The following is a 23641-nucleotide window of genomic DNA, read 5'->3' on the forward strand; positions in this document are numbered from 1 at the left end:
ATGTATTTCATCTTATTTCTTGTAGGGGATACGAGTAAAAATGATGCACACAGGTTAAGGCAAGTTGCTGCTTGAATAGCTAATTGTCCAGTTATGTGTATGTGAGCACCTTGGTTTTAGCTGCAAGTCCCACCATACGCTTCCAAATACAGGGTATGGAGGGGCAATGGTCAGCAACTGGTGATGGAGCTTAAAGGGGTGGTTCACCGTTATGTTAACTTTTAGGGGCATTTTTATCAAGGGTCGAATTTCGAATTGAAAAAAATTTGTAATGTGAATTCAAAAAGACCAACTGAAATTAAGTTGAAGGTTTTTTTTGGCCAAATAGGTCCGTATTCAAAGTTTTCTCCCAAAAAAACTTAGATTAGAAGATGAGAAGTCCAACAATTGGCTCCATACAGGTTCTAGGAGGTCCCCCATAGGCTACAACAGCAATTCGGCAGGTTTTAGATGCGAATGGTCGAAGTCATATTTTTAAAGAGACAGTACATGATAAATTTCGAAATATTGAAATATTGAAATATTGAAATTTTCAATTTTTTTTTAATTCAAATCAAATTTGGACTATTCCCTAGTCGAAGCACTCAAAAAAATTCGAAAATTTACCTCAACCTTTGATAAATCTGCCCCTAAGGGGATTATTTATTCAAGTTTTTTCAAAACTAAAATTTTTGATTTTTAGAAGCAGGGCCAGAACTAGGGGTAGGCAGAGTAGGCACGTGCCTAGGGCGCAAAGCTGGGAGGGCGCCAGGCACGTACCTCCTCTGCCACCTACCCCAAGTCCGGTTCCCTTCTCTTGCCGACTCTATGTGTTTTTCACGATTTGTGCGCTTCTGCGCATGCCCAAATTCACGCATGCGCACTCAAGCGCAAATCCGCACGCGCGCTAATTTGCGCAGGTGCACACTAAACAGGCGCCGCGGCTGCCGGGCCTGCCTAGGGCACCTGCCCAGCGTGGCCCGGCACTGTTTAGAAGTTTACCAAACTACTCCAAATTGATTGTAGGAGGTCCCCCATAGGCTAAAACACCAATTGGGCAGGTTTTAGATGGCAAATAGTCGAATTTGAATTCTTAAAGGGACAGTACATAATAAAAATCTGAAATTGTAATTTAGATTTTTTTTTTTTTGCCAACTCGAATCTGATTTGGACTATAGAATTACACAAAAAAAAACCTTGAATTCGAAAATTCAATTTTTTAAATCGACCATTGATAAATCTGCCCCTATCTGTATTTAGAACATATGCCGATATCAGAACAAAGCCCACCAATCTGCTTTAACCCTGCTCCCTTCATTTAGGCCAGGGATCCCTAATCTTGTATACACGTGAGCCACATTTTCATGAAAAATGTTCGTGGCTGGTGCAAAATAAGGGCTGTGATTGACTATTTGGTGGGCCCTAGGTTGAATGTCAGCCTACAGGAGGTTCTGTTTTGTAGTGCACCTGGTTTTTATACAACCAAAACTTGTCTTCAAGCCTGAAATTCAAATATAAGCACCTGCTTTGAGGCCACTGGGAGCAACATCCAAGGGGTTGATGACCAACTTGATGCTCAGAATGTAGAATTGTAGTACTGACGAGTGCCGACCGTCTAGAGAGATCTGCACCACCAGGGCAGGAAGCATCGTGGAAAGGGTGAGAGGTGCGGTTCATCTACACACACAACTTGATGCTCACAAGCCACTGGTTGGGGATCACTGATTTAGGCAATAAAATCGACCAAGCTCATGTAGACTTGTAGACTCACAACAAGACACACTGATACACATTTCTATAAATTATTTCCCTAGCAGTCATGAAGAATGGGCCTACCAGTAATGATGTCCCCAGGGTTTGCCTACTGACTGCCTTAAATCCCACCTTCTTGGAACTGAAGGAAGAGGACTTTCTGGTTTCTGATCCAGTGATTGTGAGCTTTAATGACCTGTTCAATGAATAAAGCTATTAACAGTATATTCAAATGTGTGCAAAGCTGTATGCATCATTAACAAAGCTGTGCAGAATAATTACATATTGCCCTGTCCCTGGACTGATGTTATAACCGATCGTGACACTCACTATTACAAAGGGCCTTGCTAATGACCTGTTTTCCCAAGCAACCCTCATAAATCTGGAGTACCCTTATATAACAAGTCTCTTTGCCTGGCCGTATAATGTACTAACCTTGCAGCCAAATGTCCGCTGCAAAACTGATTAAAGAATTGTCTGCTGACTAATCTGGCGAAGGGCAGTTTAACTTGTAAATGCCCATAATCGTATTAAAGGGACATTAATTGGTTTAGTAAGTGTAATGAAAAGCATGACTGTCTGGATGTTCTTGTTTCCTCTGCTAAACATAAACTGTTACAGTAAATTAGGCCATTCCCTGAGCAGTTCTTTGTGCATTGTTTTCTGTGCACCATTGGGCTTGATTATAAATATACTGTATAAAGATAAATGGAATGTTAAATAGGCTGCCATTAACGCATCTATCTAACGCCCAAATCTGCACTCAAACAGCAGTGTAACGTGCAGGGAATCAACAAGAGGGGCACTTCTTATTCGGAGATACAGAGGAAAGGACACTTATAAACCGAGGGGGAAGTTCATTAGGAAATATTGGTAGTGGAACCTCTCTGACGAGCCAGCGAGACTAATTCTGAAGCAGTAGATGAGGGGGGTATCGATTTAGCAGGAGCAATGTAGCTGCATTCTGTGCTGCTTGTGATGTATCCGTACCTATTGACTTGCACATCTCATATTTACTAAAAATTGTAAGTATATTTTTCAAGAGAAATGTGGATGTAGGCGTAAATTCTCGGTGAAAATTCGCCAGTATATTTTTCCCCTAAAATAGCAGTGGGGAAAATTCTCTAGAGACATAGTAAGGGTCAGGCCACACAGGGCGTTTTGGGGAGATTTGGCGACTAATCGCCTCATTTTTGCGGCGACCGATCTTCTCAAACGCCTTCCCTGACTCTGCGCCGGCTAAAATGAAAAAAAAAACCCACCAGCGCTAATCACACGCAGCGGTTCGTATTTCGAAGTCACCCGAAGTTGCCTCACGAGGAAACTTCGTGCGACTTCGGAAAACAAATTGTCGCGTGTGATTAGCGCCTGCGGTTTTTCACTTTAGCCAGTGAGGGCGTTTGGCGAAATTGGTCGCCGCAAAAATTAGGTGATTAGTCGCCAGGCAACCAAATCTCCCCAAAACGCCCTGTGTGGACTTACCCTAAAAGGTGAATGTTTATGTATTTACAAATAGGAGACGGTATGGGATATGGGGCTATAAATTAATAAATAAATGATGATTTATGATCAATGTTTCTCAATCTATAATTCTAGGTCCAACACTCATAACCTAACTTGTTGCTTATTGATGGGACCTACGGCCGGTATTTCTCATGATATGATGGTCTGTGAATCAACATTTCACATATTGCACCTAAAATAGCTCCCAGCCACATTCCCTTAGAGGTAGACGTCACCTAAACCTATTTGCACAAGAGACTTGCCAAATTATTTGGCTAACTAGTTTCACTAGTTAAATGATGTTCTTTTGTGTTGCTTTTATTTCCTTTAATCCTATACCTTGATCCCATAATGTAAAAATGACTCTGTGCTTCTAAATCTTGTATGTAGGATCCATTGATCAATAGAATAGATCTTAAAGTCAAGCAGTCAATGAAAATGTTCTTTTAGTATGATTTACCATTACCTGTTTTTTTTATGCTTTGGGGGGAACCAACAAAAGCATGATCTGGCATGAAATGCAAACTTTCTAGGAATTTTAAAGGGATACTGTCATGGGAAATTTTTTTTTTCAAAACACATCAGTTAATTGTTCATCTCCAGCAGAATTCTGCACTGAAATCCAGGAACCTTGAACAATGATGGGAATACTCTCATGCACAGGGAATCCCTGTGGATTCCGGTGTTCACTGATGCCCTTTTGGGGCGCCGGGCTTTCTGATGCAGAAACCAAGAAGGTAAGTGCGTATAACAAAATGTCTGTAAAACGAGGTACCGGCAGGATTAAACAAGACGTGGTCGAGATTCAGGCAACGGGTCAAGGCAGGCGGCAATAATCAGAGTCAGAAGTTAGGCAAGAGTCAAAAAACAGGAATACAAGTCACAATATCAAGGCTTCAGCGGGAACAATAAACTGAAACCAGCTTGGGCACTCACAAAATGGAGGACTGGCCTTTTAAAGGTGTTTTGGCACCAAAAATTTAAATTTGGCACCTTTACGTGACGGCACAATGCTTGGCATCACAACGCGAGCGTCATCACGCCAATCGACAGCGTGATTTTGCCCATGGACCCGGAAGTGCGCACCTTCGCACAAGCAACCTGGGAGAGGCATCGGCCTAGCCAGTAGCCGGTATTACAAATTAACCACCAATGTACTTGCCGGTAAATTTGTAATACCCTTAACAAAAGCCTGTGGCCCTCCGTTTAAAATGTACCTTTTCTTTTATGCCACAGCCCGCCCCTTATGTTCCCGCTGCACCACCGGCCGGTACAAATTTTCTGAAAAGATGGCAACCCTACTAACACAAGATAACAGCTCCCTGGTGGATCTAAGAACAGCACTCAGTAGTAAAATCCAGGTCCCACTGAGACACATTCAGTTACATTGAGTAGGAGAAACAACAGCCTGCCAGAAAGCAGTTCCATCCTAAAGTGTTGGCTCTTTCTGAAAGCAAATGACCAGGCAAAATGACCTGAGATGCACCTACACACCAATATTACAACTTAACTCAATAACAGTGCTCCACTATACCAATCCACTGGTTTTAATATAACTACTATTACTGAGCCATGGTGCTTGACTATGCAGTCTCCAAGTAACTTTATAGTTCAACAATGCATGCACCTGGGGTGCAGCCCGGAATTTAAATGTTCTTAAAATTACTATCACCGGTGTCCAATAACCAGTATAGCTTCTATGGTGTAACGTGACATGTTTATTAACAGTTAAAATGTATCTGGAACTCTTGCTGAACTGGAAGGGGTATTCCAGAGGAAGAATGTAGGGTATGTGAAAGAGTTAATCACCCTCAGGGCCCAGTTGAGAATAGAGTTGAGAGGGGGAGCAGGAGTTTAAATAGATTTCATAGGATATTGAGTTGGTCATGAGCGGTTGGACTGGGGTTCAAAACTAAGTTCAATGTCTTTCTTGTGTAATTGTAACTTATAAAGTAATTGATTCAGGGAATTATGTGATTACGTTTTGGGGTTAGGAAGGAATTTTTCACCTGGGAAGCTCAATTGGCATCTCATCTGCTAGGAGTTTAGCAATTCACTGGATAAGTCCGTAAAAAGCCTCATAACATAATATAGATTGCAGTATTTTCCCATACAGAAATAGACAATTAAAACATAATAGTTACAGTTAGGAGCATACAGTTTTGTATGTCGAGTGTCTGCTGAACTAAAAGAGTAGGCTAGAAGTAGGCAGAAATGTTGTACATTATGTTTTGTGCTTCTGTACCAGCCCAAGGCAACCACAGCCCTTTAGCAGTAAAGATCTGTGTCTCCAAAGATGCCCCAGTAGCTCCCCATCTTCTTTTCTGCTGATTCACTGCACATGCTCTGTGCTGCTGTCACTTACTGAGCTTAGGGACCCACTCACAATATACAGTACACATAGAATAGAAATGTCACAATATAAGGCTGATTAGTAATTAACAAAGATAATTACTACATGGCAGCACAGAAACCAGTGCAATTAGCATCAGAATTTAATAATCAGCCCTGTAGCATCAGCTTATATTACAGGGGAAGCTCATTTTCTGCTGGATAATTAGTGACGAGCCCTAAGCTTAGCTTCTCAACAGCTGCTCAGAGCCCACTGAGCATGTGAGTGTCACAGACACTTTCCAAGATGGTGACCCCCTGTGACAAGTTTGAAGTCCTGGATCATTGCTGCTATTGACAAGCTGAAACTTCAGGCCAGTGCAATAAGTTCAGTGTATAAAATATGGCATTTTAGCCATATTCATTTTAGGGTTTAGTTCTCCTTTTAAGGTGAAAAGCCCATTTAAAATCAAACCCCACCCAAAATCATTTGCATAATGAAATATATCTAATTCTAATCAATGCTCCAGTATGGATTAATTAAAGGGGTGGTTAATTAAAGGAGAACTAAATCCTAAAAATGAATATGGCATTTTTAGCCATATTCATTTTTAGGGTTTAGTTCTCCTTTTAAGGTGAAAACCCCCTTTAAAATCAAACCCCACCCAAAATCATTTTCATAATGAAATATATCTAATTCTAATCAATACTGGAAGTATAGATTGATTAAAGGGGTGGTTCACCTTTAAGTTAATATTTTAGTATGTTATAGAATGGTCAATTTCAAGCAAAATTTCAATTGGTCTTCATTATTTATTTTTTATATATTTTTTCAAATTATTTGCCTTTCTTCTGACTCTTTCCATTTTTGAAATAGGGGTCAGTGACCCCCATCTAAAAACAAATGCTCTGTAAGGCTACACATTGATTGTTATTGCTACTTGTTATAGTTAATCTTTCTATTCAGGCCCTCTCTTATATATATTCTAGTCTCTCATTCAAATCAATGCATGGTTGCTAGGGTAATTTGGATCCAAGCAAGCAGACTGCTGAAACTGTAAACCGGAGAGCTGCTGAATAAAAAGCTAAATATCTAAAAAAAAATCATAAATAATGAAAAAATTACTACATCATACTAAAAGTTATCTCAAATGTGAACAATCCCTTTAAACATTTTCAGTTTGTAAGTATAACTGCTATTGAAAACTGTATTTTTGTAGGCCATTCTGTATTGCAGCTCTGACTCATGAAACAATGTAGCCAAAATCATAGTTCTGGTAAATTATTCAGCTTTTGTCCGAACCCCCCCCCCCCCGGGTAATTTTGTAGGCCCCTAGCCCCCTATACATATAACCTATGTGGAAAGCTGTAGTTATACATGTATGTTCTGCAGGGAAAAGGAGCCTTGGGAGCATCCAATAAAGAATGATGCTTCTATGAATAAAATGCTTTTTACGTGCTGGAACATTGTCCAACCTTGAGGCAGACTGAAAGCAACGCTATAGCCTAGGGCCAAATGCTCACATTTAGATTGTGTACAGCAGCATTTTCCTAATTCTTCATGCTGCTTGCAAGCCAAGTCCATTGCTGCTAATTAGAAACCCCCGGGCATTAGTTTGGAGTTTGCATCCAGAAGGGGCATTTTTGATGACTAGATGAAAAAGAGCTTGGGCCAATAAGAAGGTGAGTTTGTGCGTCTGTAACATAGGTACATAAAGGGAAGAGGAGAGGAGCTGACTTGTCTCTGGAGAGTGTATCATTAGCCAAAACGATGACAGAGAAGCAAGTGAAAGTCAGCAGCACTGCCGTGCGCTATGGCGCATCATATGGAGGCAACAGGATCTTCTCTGCTGGCAGAAGTGCTAGGGCTGGTGGATTTGGGGGAGCGTTTGGTGGGGGCTTCGGGGGGATTGGACTCTCTAGAGCGGTTGGACTTGGTGCAGCAGCAGGTGGCGCAGGGTTTGGATTCAGAGGTGGATCGGGAGGAGGTCTTGGTCTAAGAGCTGGAGCTGGTTTAGGGTTAGGAGCAGGTTTTGGAGGAGGAGCAGGTTTTGGGGCAGGAGCAGGTTTTGGGGCAGGAGCAGGTTTTGGGGCAGGAGCAGGTTTTGGGGCAGGGGCAGGTTTGGGATTAGGTGGGGGAATTGGAGGTGCAGGAGGTAGATATGGAGGTGCCTTTAATGTCTTGAGAGGCCGTCTGGGAGGTAGAGGCTTTAAAGTAGGAAGCTATGGAGTCAGCCCAGCCTTCCTCTTCGCTGCTAAACCTGGTCCTGGTGGACTCGGTTGTCTCGGTGGTGGGCCTGGATCAGGCCTCCCTGACATCCCCTCTATTGACCCCTCCCTGCCTTCTGTGGACACCGTGCAAGTGACTCGCTTAAAGGAAAAGGAAGAACTGCAGAACCTCAACAACAAATTTGCAGCCTTCATTGATAAGGTAGGTGGGCACAGGTGGTCATTGAGTCCCGAGGGATGCTCGAGGGCTTTAATTCAGGAAAGGTTGGGCAACCCTGCAGATTGATATTCTAAAACAATTTGCAATTGGTTTTCATATTTTATTACTTGTGGTTTTTGAGTTATTTTATTCGGCAGCGCTACAGTTTGCAATTTCAGCAATCTGTTTGCTAGGGTCCAAATTAACCTAGCAACCATGCATTGATTTGAATAAGAGACTGGAATATGATTGGGAGAGGCCTGAATAGAAAGATGAGTAATAAAAAGTAGCAATAACAATACATTTGTAGCCTTACAGAGCATTTGTTTTTTAGATGCGGTCAGTGACCCCATTTGAAAGCTGGAAAGATTCAGAAGAAGATAAATATTTCAAAAACTGCAAAAAAAAATAATGAAGACCAATTGAAAAGTTGCTTAGCATTAGCCATACTAACATACTAATAGTTAACGTAAAGGTGAACCACCCCGTTACGTATTCAGTAGTACATATTGCCATAGGTTACTCTAGCTGTTTAGACTTATCTGTCTTCATATCTGTGTTTATTAGGCTTGAAGGTGGGATCTTCATCCAAATGCTTATTTTAACCTACAGCATGCCCCAGCTCTCGTATCTCTGTTTTACCTAGCAAAATATCATGTAATGATATTATTATTATGTTTTGTCCATCAAAACATGCTACTGGGGCAGGTTTATTCCAGTAGGTACAAGTTCTTCCCAGCTGCCTGTTTTATCTAAAGAAAAAGGTACATGATTATGATCTAAGTAGAGTTGTTCTATAACAATATATGTGCCAATGTGAAATACTTTATAGTGTATTCTTCAAATATGTGTTATATATATTTTGGTGTGTTGCATTTGTACTGTGCCAAAAAATCCCCATTATAATATGATATATACTCTGGGGTTTAACCTGTGAGTGGGCAATATCATGTGTGTGATTTATATGCTTTTTGCTTGCGTAGGCTTCTGTAATACACTGACCTCTAATATATTAATACAGTTCAGTTTATATATGGAATATATGGAATGCATCTCACACATGACAGTTGATTAAGTAAGGCTATAACTGTATGCTATTGCTGCCGTTATACACTGCAAGCTGAATGCTGGCAGGGAGTTTTCTTTGGAGAAGTCTTTGGTTCCTTATAAAAACTTTCATCACTCATGGGCCTCAGGGGGGAGGGGGAGGGGCAGGGTTGGGGGGCAAAATTGTCAACTTTTTTTTTAACTAAGTCTGTGTACTGAGGCAACAAGTATGTACATTTAAATACATTATCAAAGCCTACAAAGCACCTCATAAAATCCATAATTGTGTATCCAGGGGGACCTTTCTAAGTGTAGAGTATAAATTAGGAAAATGTTTTGCACTATACACAGCACAATTATAAGAATGGATGTACAGAATCCAGAATTCGGTTTGGAATTCATCCAGGATACGTCCTTTATCAGCAGAATTCGGATTTGGCTGAATCCAAGTGCCTGGCTGAACTGAATCTGAATCCTTAAAATCACGTAGTTTCTTTTGCCACAGAAACAATGAAGTTAAAAAATTTTTTATGTGTTTCACCTTTCGTAGCCCTAATTTGCATATTTAAATTAGGGTTTGGATTCAGTTTGGTATTCAGCCTAAACTTTCAGCTGAATCCCAAAATAGTGGGTTTGCAACCCGGCCGCCTGTATTGCCCTCTCTGCGCCCACCTCACACGGACGTGCAGGGGAGTGCATGCATGTGCAAATGTGTACGCATGCGCATGCCCAAATGAGCGAGTGCTCCCATTTGCTAGTGTGCAGGAGCAGCTTGCTGTGCAATAGCTTGGTCCCAACAATCACGTAACACTGCTGGACTAGGGGTAGGTGATATGGAAGGTACATGCCTCTCCTGCCTACCCCTAGTTCCGGCCCTGGGTGCATCCCTAATTATAGGTGATATTATCCTTATGGCCCATTCCAGTTATTCTTGGGGGTCCAGGTTCAATACCCATATCAGGTAGAAGATCTATCATCCAGAATAACTGGGATTACCATACCTTACGTCTGCTCAGGATGAAATAAACCTAATAGGATTGTTTTGTTTGGGGAACGGGTCAGTGCTGGCCAAATTTTTCTACGTAGTGGGCTATAATCCACCTGTGGGCCAGACTATGTTTAAAGTATCATATCACATAGCCTATGTTGAACTGAATTAGTGGCATAACTAGTGTGTGCCAGGTCCAGCAATCCCTACCCAAATCCCTCCCATTCCCTGCCCCTGCCAGCCCACTTTCTGCCCTCACTGGTAGTGATGGGCGAATTTCGTTGTAAAAATCGTGAATTCTGAAAGTTTCACAAATTCTGCTGGCGTTACAGTTAATGTGCGTTCAAATAGCTTGTTTTCAGCAGATCATCGTTACTTTACAGTGCAGATGTCACAATGGATTTGTGTGCATACACTATGCTAACAGGAGCTATGCATTCTTTTTTCTTAAGGTGCGCAGTTTGGAGCAACAAAACGCTATCCTTAGAGCTCAGATCTCCGTGTACAACAGGAGTGATCCAAGCGCTCCAGTCTCCCCCTCTGTTGTCGCAACCACTGCTATTGCTGGTTACAAAGCCCATATTGAGACCCTGTCCCAAACAAAAGCAGCCATACTCGCAGAAGCAGATCACTACAAACAGATCATTGAGGAAGTGCAAGTGAAGTAAGTTTCACTGTTCCAAACCTACGCATATGAAAAGTCCTGCTGTCCCATAAAGTGCAGCTAACCCCAAAAGCTGAACATCCATTTTTTAAAAGGAGGTTGGCTTTTTACAGTACAGTGATTAATAGTGACATTCACCCTTGCCCAAAGCTATAGCAAGTAGTCCAACAGGGAAAGTATTGTGAATATCCAGGCTCTGCCATGGGGGCACAACAGAGGCCTAATATTAAGAGCAGGTGGGTGGATTTCAGCAACAAAAAACATTTGCACAACCGGTGTTTACAGTGACCGGCGTATTGAATTTACTCCTGCCCTTGGGACAGAATCAGCCTTTACTCTGCCAGCGTTTTTTATGCCAGTGGAGGAAATGCATAGCGTGACCATAGGCTTAAGGGGGTTATGAAACAAAACACGTACAACATTTCTACCTGCTTCTTAGGCTTTAGTTCTCCTTTAAAGGGCAATTCACTTTCATTAGCAAAACTGTTATAACACATAAAACATTGCACTAAAACTCCCAGAAATGTGTTCATACTTTCATAACCTGCCAAATTTTGTAAAATGGACATGGCAATTGGACATAGTAAAATGGGCGTGGCCAAAAAAAAATTTGCCGCAAGTTTTCGTTTTTCGAATGCATGTTTATATATGGTGTATTATAAAGGTGTCACAACAATGCGCCTAGCTCCAAGTCCCCTGCACATTTGTTGTAGAAGGAGTTAAATAATGTGTGTTGCCATGGTAACGTGTCTAAGCAAAGTCTGTCCAGGCCGAGCCGCATGTGCAGAGTGAAAGCCAGCGTTTCCAAGGTAACGCGTCCCAGAAGCAAACAGATAGCTGCAACAGGACGGAATATAATTGGGCAGCCGACATGAGTAAAGTGAAGGCATTAAAGTTCAGTAATAACTCAAAGACACGGCTAGCGGCACATTGTTTTAAGTTAATCGACTGGCCACAATGGAACATAAACAAATCGCTGGCTCAGAGGTAGCAAAGTCCCCTGGCACAAAATGAGCAACTTATAATAAAACTTAATGGTGTCAGTGACTTGTAAACAGGGACACTGAGGTTTGCAAATATGAAAACAAATGGTATGGCTGTTAGGTGGTTGGTAGGTCATAGAAACGGAAAACAAACATAGAAAGCTGAGACTGTGTCACAGTGGGCAAAAAACTAGGAATAGTATCAACAAAAAATGAAAGTGTTTTAAAGTAATGAAAATATCATGTAGTGTTGCCCTGCACTGGTAAAACTGATGTGTTTGCTTCAGAAACAGTACTATAGTTTATATAAACAAGCTGCTGTGTAACAATGGCGGAAATTGAATAAGGCTATATGGCACAGGTTAAATAGTGGATAACAGATAACACCATTATGTTCTACAGAGCTTATCTGCGTGTAACCTGAGCCTTTTCTCCTTTGAATGGCTGCCCCCATTGCTACACAGCAGCTTATTTATATAATAATACCAGTACAGGGGAACACTGCATTCTATTTTTATTACTTTAAAACACTTTAATTTTGTTGATGTTACCGTTCCTTTAAAAAATAACGCCCACACAGAAGGGTAAGAGCTATTAAAGCGATACTGACACATTCCTATAAAAATCATAGGAACGTGTCAGTATTAGGGATGTAGCGAACTGTTCTGCTGTGAACTAGTTCGCGCGAACTTCGACCGTTCGCGTCCGCCGAATGTTCGCGAACGTTTGGGAACGTTCGCATTTTGAGTTCGCGTTCGATTCGAATACAAGTCGTTCGACCATTCGACCATTCGAATTCCTTCGACCGCTAAAAATCGAACGATTTCCATTCGTTCGAACGATTGTAAGCATTCGATCGAATGAAAAGCATTCGATCGAATGGCTTCGATCGTTCGATTCGAATGAAAATCCTTTGATCGAATGATTAAAATCCTTCGATCGTTCGAATCGAACGATTTTAGCGGGTGTTCGGCAGTTCGCTACATCCCTAGTCAGTATCAAGTAAATGCTGCACCTGTAATCGTTCCTCGAAAAGCCCCCCCGCAAAGCTGCCCCCAGCCCTGCGAACCTGTGTGCAGCAGACTGGCTGACACCACTAACAGATCTTCCATATTCCATTACGCTGGGCTGGGGGCAGAGCGAGCCTTCCATATGCTGAAGTCCTGTTTTCATTGGTAATCAGCCGATGGAAGGATTGCGCCGCCCCAGCCCAGCGTCGGGTACACACAGGTTTGCAGGGGCTGGGGGCAGCTTTAAGGCAAAATATGAGTCGTCTGTTCAGAGTCAAAAAGTCATAAGGCCCCCCAGTGTTCATTGAAAGAGTACTATAACTACCAAAGACTCATTATTAGCTACTGCAATTATAGCTTAGGGACCCAAAAAAACTGCAAAAGCTGTTAATTTCATTAAGGCTTTTCAGGACCATTGTGTCCAGATTAAAGATCCATCGGCACCCCATCTGGAGCAATTCTTTCTTTCTGTTGTCCTCCCCCCCAAGGGGAAGTCTGAGAATGGTTGATGATGCCAGGGGATAACCATACAGAAGAGAATGTCTTGCCCCAGGCTTATTAGATTTGTTGTCTTCAAAGGTTTCCCTAATGGAGCTCCAGTGGTTAGCCATGTGTTCCCTAAAATGTGGTTTGTAGTGATGGGCGAATTTATTCGGCAGGCGCAAATTCGCGCGATTCGCCGCCAGCGAATAAATTCGCGGAATGCCGGTGAAAATTCGCGTCAAAAATTCGCCGGCGTCAAATTTTTTTTAGAAAAAACAGATGCCGGCGCCAAAAAACGGGCGCGGCGCCAAAAACGGGCGCCGGCGTCGAAAAAACGGGCGCCGGCGTCAAAAACAAGACGCCGGCATGATTTCGCAAATTTTTCACCGTTTCGCGAATTTCGCGCGAAATTTGCGAATTTTTCGGCGAAGCAAAACGGCGCAAATTCGCCCATCACTAGTGGTTTGCCATCATAGTATAAATCACACGGTCGTATCCTGAGTCACTTGCCAGTCACCACACTCACTGGTGATCATGCTCCTCCGTGTTATACAGTTAGGGCACCTATAACATCCCACTCGTGGCTTGCATCAATTGCATTGATTGTCGGATGAACCAGAACATCGCGTCCGTTCTTCTGCAGTAGCTAATCATGAGTCTTTGGTGGTCCTTAAATGGCCAGGAGGGATCTGGCCTAATCACATCCCAATTGTCATTAACTTGGTAGCCTCCTCCTCACCGGGAAAGTAACAGGTGGTAAACGTAAGACTTTTGGCATCGTTGTTACTAGTTGTTTCTCTGTATAACACATCATTCTGTGTAAGATGGGACCCTCTGGAGATTGTGTTCCTCTTGTACCCTCGTTGAAGGAAACATCTCATGTAGTTGTTGTTACTTTTTGACAGCATTATGAAGTCCATGAGTGAGAGATTTTTGACATACTTTTGATATCTATATATATATATATATATATATATATATATATATATATATATATATATACACATACACACACACACACACACACACACACACACACACACACACATATATATATATATATATATATATATATATATATATATAATATATATATATATATATATATATATATATATATGGGTTGTATTTAATATTCATACAGGTCTGTATGAACATTGGATACAAGTTATTATAAATTATATATAGAACCCACAATATGCTGCTTGCAATTCCCCTTGCTCATCGCACTGTCCCTGTTTCGTTACTGTGAAAAAAAAATCTGACCTCCAATTTATCATGGGAACTTTACAGATTCGATGAAGACAGCACAACAGCTAAGACCTTGGAGACTGAATGGACTACTCTGAAAGAGGTCAGTGAATCCATTTATTGAACTAACACAATAACGCCGACCTCCACCAAACAGAACTGCTTATATTGAAACACAGCTCCCGACATTCCCTGACAGCCAGTGGCTGTGAGATTGCAAATGGGAATTTTCACTGTTCCTGCTGCTTCTAGAGCATTACTATTGTTATTGTTATTAATAATAATAAAAACACTCAAACTAACAGAGAATATACTGAAAATAAATATGTAATTAAAGAATTAAAATACACAAGGCCATACCACTACTAGAGTGTAACGGATGGAATTTCTTATATGTTAAAGTTGACCATACACTGGCCAATGCTCTATAGATGCATCTGTTGATGAACCATATGTTCCAATCTGCAGACTATATTTTCTAACAAGATAGAGCAACTGGATTTGGACTTAATATGCTCTCTCCGATTCTCTTACAGGACGTGGACCATCTCTACTTGACAATCTTTGATTTGCAGGCAAAACTATGCGGAGTTGAGGATCAGATATCCCTTTCCAAGCAGTTATATGATGCTGTAAGTAAGGACTGGAAGGTGGTTAGGATAGATTACAAAGAGTGGTGGTAAATGGAACATTTTCTGATTGGACCAGTGTTGTTAGTGGAGAACAACAGGGCTCTGTACTTGGTCCCTTGCTTTTCAACTTGTTTATTAATGACCTGGAGGTGGACATTGAAAGTACTCTTTCTAATTGGCTGCCCAATTATATTCCGTCTTGTTGCAACTTGTGGTCAGTTTAAATAATGAAGCCTTCGTCGTCACTGTTGTGTCCACGAAACTCATAGATCAAATAGGTGGGTAGTATATAAATAAAGTCAGAGTTTTGGCGCACAGCAGCCCTCCTGATGATAGACATCCTGGCCAAGACTCCAGAATACAATTCTGAATGGTGTACAAAGAGCATTCCTCCTGGGCAATCTCTGTTCCCTGTTCATTTACTGAACTCTTCAAGTCTTTAAAGCCCAGCATATCTTGGTATGAATTGAGATATAATAGGTTTTCCAATATTGGCATGTCCTGTTCATATATTGTTTCTAATAATGACATTATTTGACAAGAAAATATTTGCAGGTGATACCCACCCTTGTGCAGTTCCCAGTTTTGCCAAAACCACTGTGGTCCTCACGTTGTTCTTAACCCCAATGCCTTTTCTCATTAACAGAAAGTCAGAGAAGTGCATACTATTGCCACCTGTGGCACCAAAGCTGCTATCTCCATCTCTTTTGATAACTACGCCCAAACTGCAGATCTCACATCAGCCATCTCAGATATGAAATCACAATATGAAACTCTGGTTGCAAAGACAAAGCAGGAAGCTTTCGCAGCGGCTGAGAGCAAGGTATGTATGAACAGCTGATGATTCAGCATAGGCCCAGGGAATGCTAAACACTGTTTATAGGACAAGGAAATTTAAACTAAAGAAGTAGCTAGAAATGTTGTACATGATGTTTTGTGCTTCTGTACCAGCCCAAGGCAACCACAGCCCTTTAGCAGTAAAGATCTGTGTCTCCAAAGATGCCCCAGTAGCTCCCCATCTTCTTTTCTGTTGATTCACTGCACATGCTCTGTGCTGCTGTCACTTACTGAGCTTAGGGACTGACTCACAATATACAGTACACATAGAATAGAAATGTCACAATATAAGGCTGATTAGTAATTAATACAGATAATTACTTCATGGCAGCAAAGAAACCAGTGCAATTAGCATCAGAATTTAATAATCAGCCCTGTAGCATCAGCTTATATCACAGACCAACCTCATTTTCAGCTTGATAATTAGTGAGAGCCCTAAGCTTAGCTTCTCAACAGCTGCTCAGAGCCCACTGAGCATGTGAGTGTCACAGACACTTTCCAAGATGGTGACCCCCCCTGTGACAAGTTTGAAGTCCTGGATCATTGCTGCTATTGAGAACCTGAAACTTTAGGCTGGTCCACTATGTTCAGTCTATATAAAACATGACAGTTTTAGCCATATTTATTTTTAGGGGTTAGTTTTCCTTTAATGGTTTGTACACTTTCTGGTCTCCTCCAAAACTTAACAATGTTTCAGTTACCTGAATACACTGAAGTATCAGTTGTTGCAAAAACAGCAAATAAGTGTTCATCCCAAGTGTCTTTCTAAATTCTCCTTTAGCTCATAATATATCTAGGAAAGAAAGATCTACTGACTCCAAATTTCAGCCTAGCTAGCCTTAAGGCTTCGCCACCATCAGCAGCTCCAGGATATAAAACGTTTTTACCTGGCCTCATAGATGAAACCCCTGGCTCCTAGTAACTAAACACTATAAGGTGCTATTCATTGCACTTACTGACCTTCAATGTGGCTGCCACGCATCATCTGACCAATAAGCATCTCTGAGCAAAGAGAATTAATATAATTGGTACATGATGCTTTACCAAAGGAATGAAAATGTAGTCAGTACAGGGATGGTATTTGTTATCCAGAATGCTTGTGGTTTTCCTGATAACCTATCTTTCTGTAATTTGGTTCACTATACCTTAAGTCTACTAGAAAATTATTAAATAAATAAATAAATCCAATAGACTGGTTTTGCTTCCAATAAGGATTCATTATGTTATAGCTTGGATCAAGTACAAGGTACTGTTTTATTTTTACAGAGAATTAAGGAAATATTTTTATTACAATTTTGTATTATTCGGATAAAATGGACTCTATGGGAGACGGCCTTTCTGTAATTCGGATCTTTCTGGATAACAGATCCCATACCTGTAATAACAATATTATACAGAATAAAAGTGAGGAATTCTTCTGTTTTCGTGTTTTAATCCAAACAAGGTCAACACTCATTTTATGCACTCAACAGTCTAACAAGCATAGGGTTTTTTTTCATGATGTTTACTTTTTAAATCAGTCATGCTGAAATTGATTGGTCATGTAAATTATAGATTTACTCTCACATTAAATAGAGCTACACGCAGTTACTTTCCATCCTGTGTTTATCATGCATGGTTTATTAATAATTTATTACTTGTGCCCTTTATCGCTGGGTAAACACAGTCAGTGCCAGTTCATCTGTTGAATCCAGTAACTGATGGATACAGCCCCTTGTCCCAGTGTCAGGATAGGATATGTTCTTAGTACAGATTATTTTAGTTTCATCCAGAAAGTCAGACTTTCAAACTCCCAGCATGTTTTGGAAGTTGTTTCTGGTAGTCATGGGCTGCACATTCTTTATTTGTTTATTCTGAAGCAGAGGGCCTCTCTTGCTTGGGTTCTGTTTATTAGTTGTTGTTTTTTATTGAAACTGAACATTTTCTTTGATTCCAAAAGATCTTTATGGCATCAGGTTCTACACAGTCATCAGTCCAAACTCTGACATCATTCAAGGAAGAGTACAGGCTGGCGAAACTCCAGGTGGAATCAGTACAGCGCGAAATAGAACGTGTGAAATCCCTGGTGAGATCATTTCTTTAAATAGCTCATTTGCTTGTATTGTGTTATTCCTGGCCAGTGTTGAACTGGCCCATCATTATACTGGGATAGCCCTGGTCTTTGTAGGCTTCTCCGACCCCTGACTCAACCAGCCATGATCTCTTATATACCCATGCCACCATGTATTCTAATGAGATCAGACATAGAAGCAAACTCAATGATGCAGTAAACTCATATGTGTTGACAAATATATTCCTCAACCCCGACTCTTGTGGTCCTTGAGACCTCTACTTCTTTTTCTCTCTCTCTACGTTCTTTCCTTCCTTTATAATTGTTGTAAAAAAACTGTTCAATAAAAATAAAGCTTTTAATAGATATAGAAGGAGTAGAGAGCCAGTGGCGTAACTACCTTGGGTACAGTTTGCACCCGAGCCTCCATTAGGGCCCACCAGAGATACTGCATGTACAGAATAAATGTCTAAATGCAAGATAGAGCTGCAACATGTGTTCCACGAGGGGGAAGATTGGGAAGAGGTGGTGCAGTTTTTGGGGCTTCCCTAGTTACACTGATGTATGGAGCCTCTATATAAGAGATCGTAACACACCGATTCAGGCCTTATTTGGAGAAGGTACAATAAGTAGGGCTATGTAAGGATTGAGATTGATTGTATGGAAGAAAGTGAGCCATATACAGTAGATCTTAGATTTTATAGATAAGTCCTTTGTAGTAAATAAGTCCAAGCTAAAGTCTGTATTAAAATAAACAAAACACTTATGTCAGCATGGCACACCAAAGTGAAATTGAATTTAAAAATACTAGGTCATCACTGTAAGGGGCTTCCTGAAGGCCTCCATACTAACTATACATAATATTCAAGAAATAGGGCACTCCTTCAAAAATTAAATCAAAATGTACTAGTCGAACATAAAGTTCTTCCCTCAAAACCAAGGGCCTTTGTCACGGGAATGGTCCTGCACTTGGGTTGGGGTTTTATGTTTGCCACTAGTATCTGATATAATTTTTCAAGGAGTGCCCTTTTTCTTGAATTTTAACAAAATAAACCACTCAAAATCATTTTGGTTTGCTAATGATAGCCGTTGCCCATTAGCATTCCTGATACAATGTTATATATCATTAAAGACAAAAAGCATTGATTAACAAAAATCAACAATGAGCATTGAAACGTCTGTAAGCTAGTAAAACAATTTTCTTTTCTGTGTGGTTTATTCAGTCCTGTTTCCACTCAAATACTGCTCCAATCTAGTTATTCGGCTGCTTTTTTTTCTGTCCATGCCTTCGAGGAAATGATTTATGCGTATTCATTTGCGAGCATATTACATGATAGCGAGACACACCGTTTTCCTTCGCTCCTTTCAGATCCATCATGTAACAATGCTGAGGGGTGGGCTTGTTCCCTAAAATGTCCATGAATATGAAAGCCTTGCATTGACATCACTGTAAATCGTGACAGATGCCTGGAGTGTTTATTCATTCCAGGATTTGCATTCGTAGTCAGGTTTGTTTGCTCCTTACAATTAGATCATGATAAATTGCCTACGACGAACATCCCAGAAGGTAATGCAGCTTTAAATACCCGCCAATTTCTGTATTGATCTTGTTAAGCTGTTGTACCGTGCAAATGAGATGACCATAAATCACCTCATCTTGTCTCATATTTAAGTGCCTGTTTTTTTCCTTGTGTTGCAGAATGTACAGCTGGAGGCTCATGTCGCAGAAGCAGAGACCAGCAGCGGCAGTGAATCCGACACATACCAAGAGCAAGCTGTCGCTCTCAAGTCGCAACTCGATGACATCAGAAAGGTAAGGAGCCCTCCGCACAGAAGTCACAAGGGGAAGGAGTATCAGATTAAATACCTTCTCTCTGGCTAAATCCTTCTTCCTCTTGACATGAGTATAAAGGTCACACCTCTATGGCCTGATATTGAGCATGTGTATCTTACCATAGTAGTAAATGCCCATCCAAACTGTGTTGCCCACACCAACCAATGTTGTCCCTGATGTAGCAGTGCAGCTAAAATATTGGCAACCGATAGGTTTCTGTGGGTAACAATGGTAGGTAGTGATGAGCGAATTTATTTGCCAGCCATGGATTCGCAGAATAATTTGCAGAGAAAAAACTAGGGATGCACTGAATCCACTATTTTGGATTCAGCCGAACCCCCGAATCCTTCGTGAAAGATTCGGCCGAATACCGAACCAAATCGGGTTCGGTATTTGGCCGAAAACAAGGAAGTAATGTTTTACTTCCTTGTTTTCTGTAAAAAAATCACATGATTTCCCTCCCCGCCCCTTATTTGCATATGCAAATTAGGGTTCGGATTCGGTTCGGCCTGGCAGAAGGATTCGGCTGAATCCGAATCCTACTGAAAAAAGCCGAATCCTGGTCGAATCCTGGATTCGGTGCATCCCTAGAAAAAACGCCCATTCACTTTAATGCATTTGGACAAAAAAGTCACCATAAGAAAAAATGCCCATTGACTGTAATGCATTTGAACAAAAGTCTGCCATAAGAAAGTCCAAGTCAAAAGTCAAAGTAAATTGTCTTCTCAGCAGTATACAAATACACAGTGAGACGAGACGACGTGGCTGCAGCTAGTACAGATCACAAAAAGGCACAAAGAATACACAATAAATATGCAAAACACCCATTGACTTTACTGAATTAGATAAAAAAGTGGCCATAAGAAAAAATACCCATTGACTTTAATTTATTAGGAAAAAAAGTCGCCATAAAAAAAAAAACACCCGTTGACTTTAATGTATTAGGAAAAAAGTCGCAACCAGAAAAAACACTCACTGACTTTAATGCATTAGGAAAAAAAAGTCGCCATAAGAAAAAATGCCCATTGACTTTAATGCATTTGGAGCGAGAAAATTTTGCGCGCATGTAAAAATGTCTTGCACATAAAAACACCTATTGACTTTTTGAAAATTATTTCAGTGAAGCGAATGGGACATGTTTGATCATAATAACCCTAACAAGCCAACCCCCACCAGCAAAACCATTCTGTTATTCTAGCCAGACTTTGGGCCGGAAGGTCCTTTTATGAGATTTTATGAGAACACATGTATCATAGTCTATAAATGGGCTGCCATTGGCTAATGACTTGGACACTTCACTTTATATTAGGTTTGGTTCTGCCCATCCCTTAGCCATGTTACCTATACCAACTAATGTTGTCAATGATGTAGTACAGCTAAAATAATGAAAGGAGACAACTGCTGTGGGTCACAATGGTTGGGCAAACTGACCATACATAATCACAAACAACCTCCACCAGGAAAGCCATTCCACTATTCTGGACTATTCTGGACTGGGGGCAGGTGGTATGGTGGAATGGTCCTTCTATTGGCTGGAGCACTGTTGCTTTATACAGGACACAATTGGCAAATTGAAATTACAGTTGATAATGTCTTCCTAACTGTAGCTGATTTGTGTTGTATTTTTTATTCTAGCAAATTGCTCATTATGGTCAAGAATACCAGGACCTCTTGGCAGTGAAGATGGCATTAGATGTTGAAATAACAGCCTACAAGAAACTCATGGATAGTGAAGAGCTAAGGTAAAAAAAATAACATCTAAAAAACATTGCTTTTGTCACCAAACATAATTTTGATCTTGAGTCACTCATACAAATATGGTTAAAGGAACAGCCGTTCATGGGGGCAGCCATTCAAGCTGGAAAAAAGGAGAAAAGGCACAGGGTACATAGCACATAACAGATAAGCCCTGTCCTATACAATGGTGTTTTATCTGTTATCTGCCATATAATCTGTTCCTTTTTTCCATCTTGAATGGCTGCCCCCATGGCTACACAGCAGCTTGTTTATATAAACTATAGTAGTACTTATCTGTTATCTACTGTGTATCCTGTGCTAGAATGGCTGCCCCCATGGCTACACAGCAGCTTGTTTATATCAACTATAGTAGAGTTTCTGAAGCAAACACACCAGTTTTACCAGTGCCGGCTACACATGCTGTAATGAGCTTCTCATGACAGCAATTGCTTTTGTGAACATCAATAAAAATGTCAGATTGGGATTAAATGTGCTCTACCAATTTTCAAGTGGCACATTACAGACTTAAAAATACAGTGTACTAAAGCCGCTTCAAGCAGCGGAATCTTAATGCCTGGAGAAACTGCTGTGCTTAGAAAACTAAGAAATATGTTTAACAGTGATGGGATTCCATGAGCACTGCTGCAAGTGACCTTAAGTCACCACTAGTGTCTTTGGTTTTGTTCAGATTTTTTGTTGCTTTCCAATACCATTTCGCAAAGCACCTCTGTTCCTTCTTAGTTAACAGAGAGGCTTTAATAGTTCTGGAAACAAGGCTTTATCCAAAAATTATACACAGACAAATATGATTTTCTTTTGTATTTTGAAGCTGAAATTTACTTTTCATTTGAACTTATTAAAACATATTCAGATCAAAAGCTGTAACAGTGGCCAAGAGCCTATTCATCATATCATGTTTCCTAGAGGGGTATTAAGGGAAGGATAGAGTTCTTTTGATTGATATGCCCTTAAAACCCCATGCACGTTAACAGAAGCCTGGGTAATTGCCCTTTGGTGAACTTCTACATGTTCTTATCTTCACTCCTAAATTATACAGTATTCTAGGTAGGCCCAGTTTTTGTCTCTCTTTCCAGGCTCCTTTAACAGCTTTGAGTTTATAACAACTGGAGTTTCACAACTCTATATTCTCTTTAATCACAAGAAACTCCTTTGATGACTTGATATTCTGGTTGCCAGTTCCAGGCTGCCTCAGTCCAATCAGGCCTCTCTACGATGTCTCCTAAGCACAGGGCTACTTGAATAGCATCCATAGATACTGTCTATACCAGGGGTCCCCAACCTTTGTTACCCGTGAACCACATTCAAAAATAAAAAGAGTTGGGGAGCAATATAGGCATGCAAAAACTTCCTGGCGAGCCAAATAAGGGCTGTGATTGGCTATTTGGTAGCCCCTATGTGGACTTGCAGCCTACAGGAGAATCTGTTTGGTAGTACAACTGGTTTATATGCAGCCAAAACTTGTCTCCAAACCAGGAATTCAAAAATAAGCACCTGCTTTGAGGCCACTGGGAGCAACATCCAAGTTGTTGGTGAGCAACATGTTACTCGCATGCTACTGGTTGGGGATCACTGGTCTATACTATGTGAGATTAGAGCTCATCACAGGAAAATTCCACCACTCACTATTCATTGATATGGTATTTTTAAAGGTAAAATTTTTCGATATTTATCAAATGGTGAACTCTAACTCTCACCCATTTATAAATACTCTTTTAAAAGTCCAATAGAAATGAGTAGGAAGTGGTGGAATTATACCACGATGAACTCTGCCCCTTAGTGTGAGTTTAAGCTTAGCCCATGTGTAATAGATAACTGTGGTGTAACTGCTCCCAGAATATGGTTGCCAACTGGCTGGTATTTAATTGGCTGGGTAAACACCAACCTGGCTGGTATTAGAAATTTACCTGCAATGTAGTTGAAAGTAATTGTGTAATATTTTTATATACCAGCCCACCTAAGTCCTCAACCTGCCCAGATCTTGCCTTTTCCCTTCCCCAATCTGCTCTCTATCCGCTTTCTTGCACTCTCTCTCATTGGAAAAGTTGGCAACCCTATCCAAGAATGGTTTCCATAAGTTTGCTACTCTATCTCTGTATGTGACATTAATGTAT

General features: G+C 40.8%; 1 protein-coding gene across 1 annotated transcript in view; it reads left to right on the forward strand.

The window, feature by feature from the left end:
• Window positions 1-7305: 7305 nt before the first annotated feature.
• ouro1.L (ouroboros 1 L homeolog) overlaps window positions 7306-23641 on the forward strand; it is a 32801-nt gene continuing 16465 nt past the window's right edge. Inside the window, 8 exon segments of the mRNA NM_001166440.1 lie at window positions 7306-7996; window positions 10481-10692; window positions 14462-14522; window positions 14956-15051; window positions 15698-15874; window positions 17828-17953; window positions 19638-19751; window positions 21408-21514. Coding sequence (NP_001159912.1) covers window positions 7337-7996; window positions 10481-10692; window positions 14462-14522; window positions 14956-15051; window positions 15698-15874; window positions 17828-17953; window positions 19638-19751; window positions 21408-21514 — 1553 coding nt within the window. The 5' untranslated portion in view covers window positions 7306-7336.

The sequence above is a fragment of the Xenopus laevis genome, chromosome 2L (assembly GCF_017654675.1).
Source record: "Xenopus laevis strain J_2021 chromosome 2L, Xenopus_laevis_v10.1, whole genome shotgun sequence".
Lineage (NCBI taxonomy): Eukaryota > Metazoa > Chordata > Amphibia > Anura > Pipidae > Xenopus > Xenopus laevis.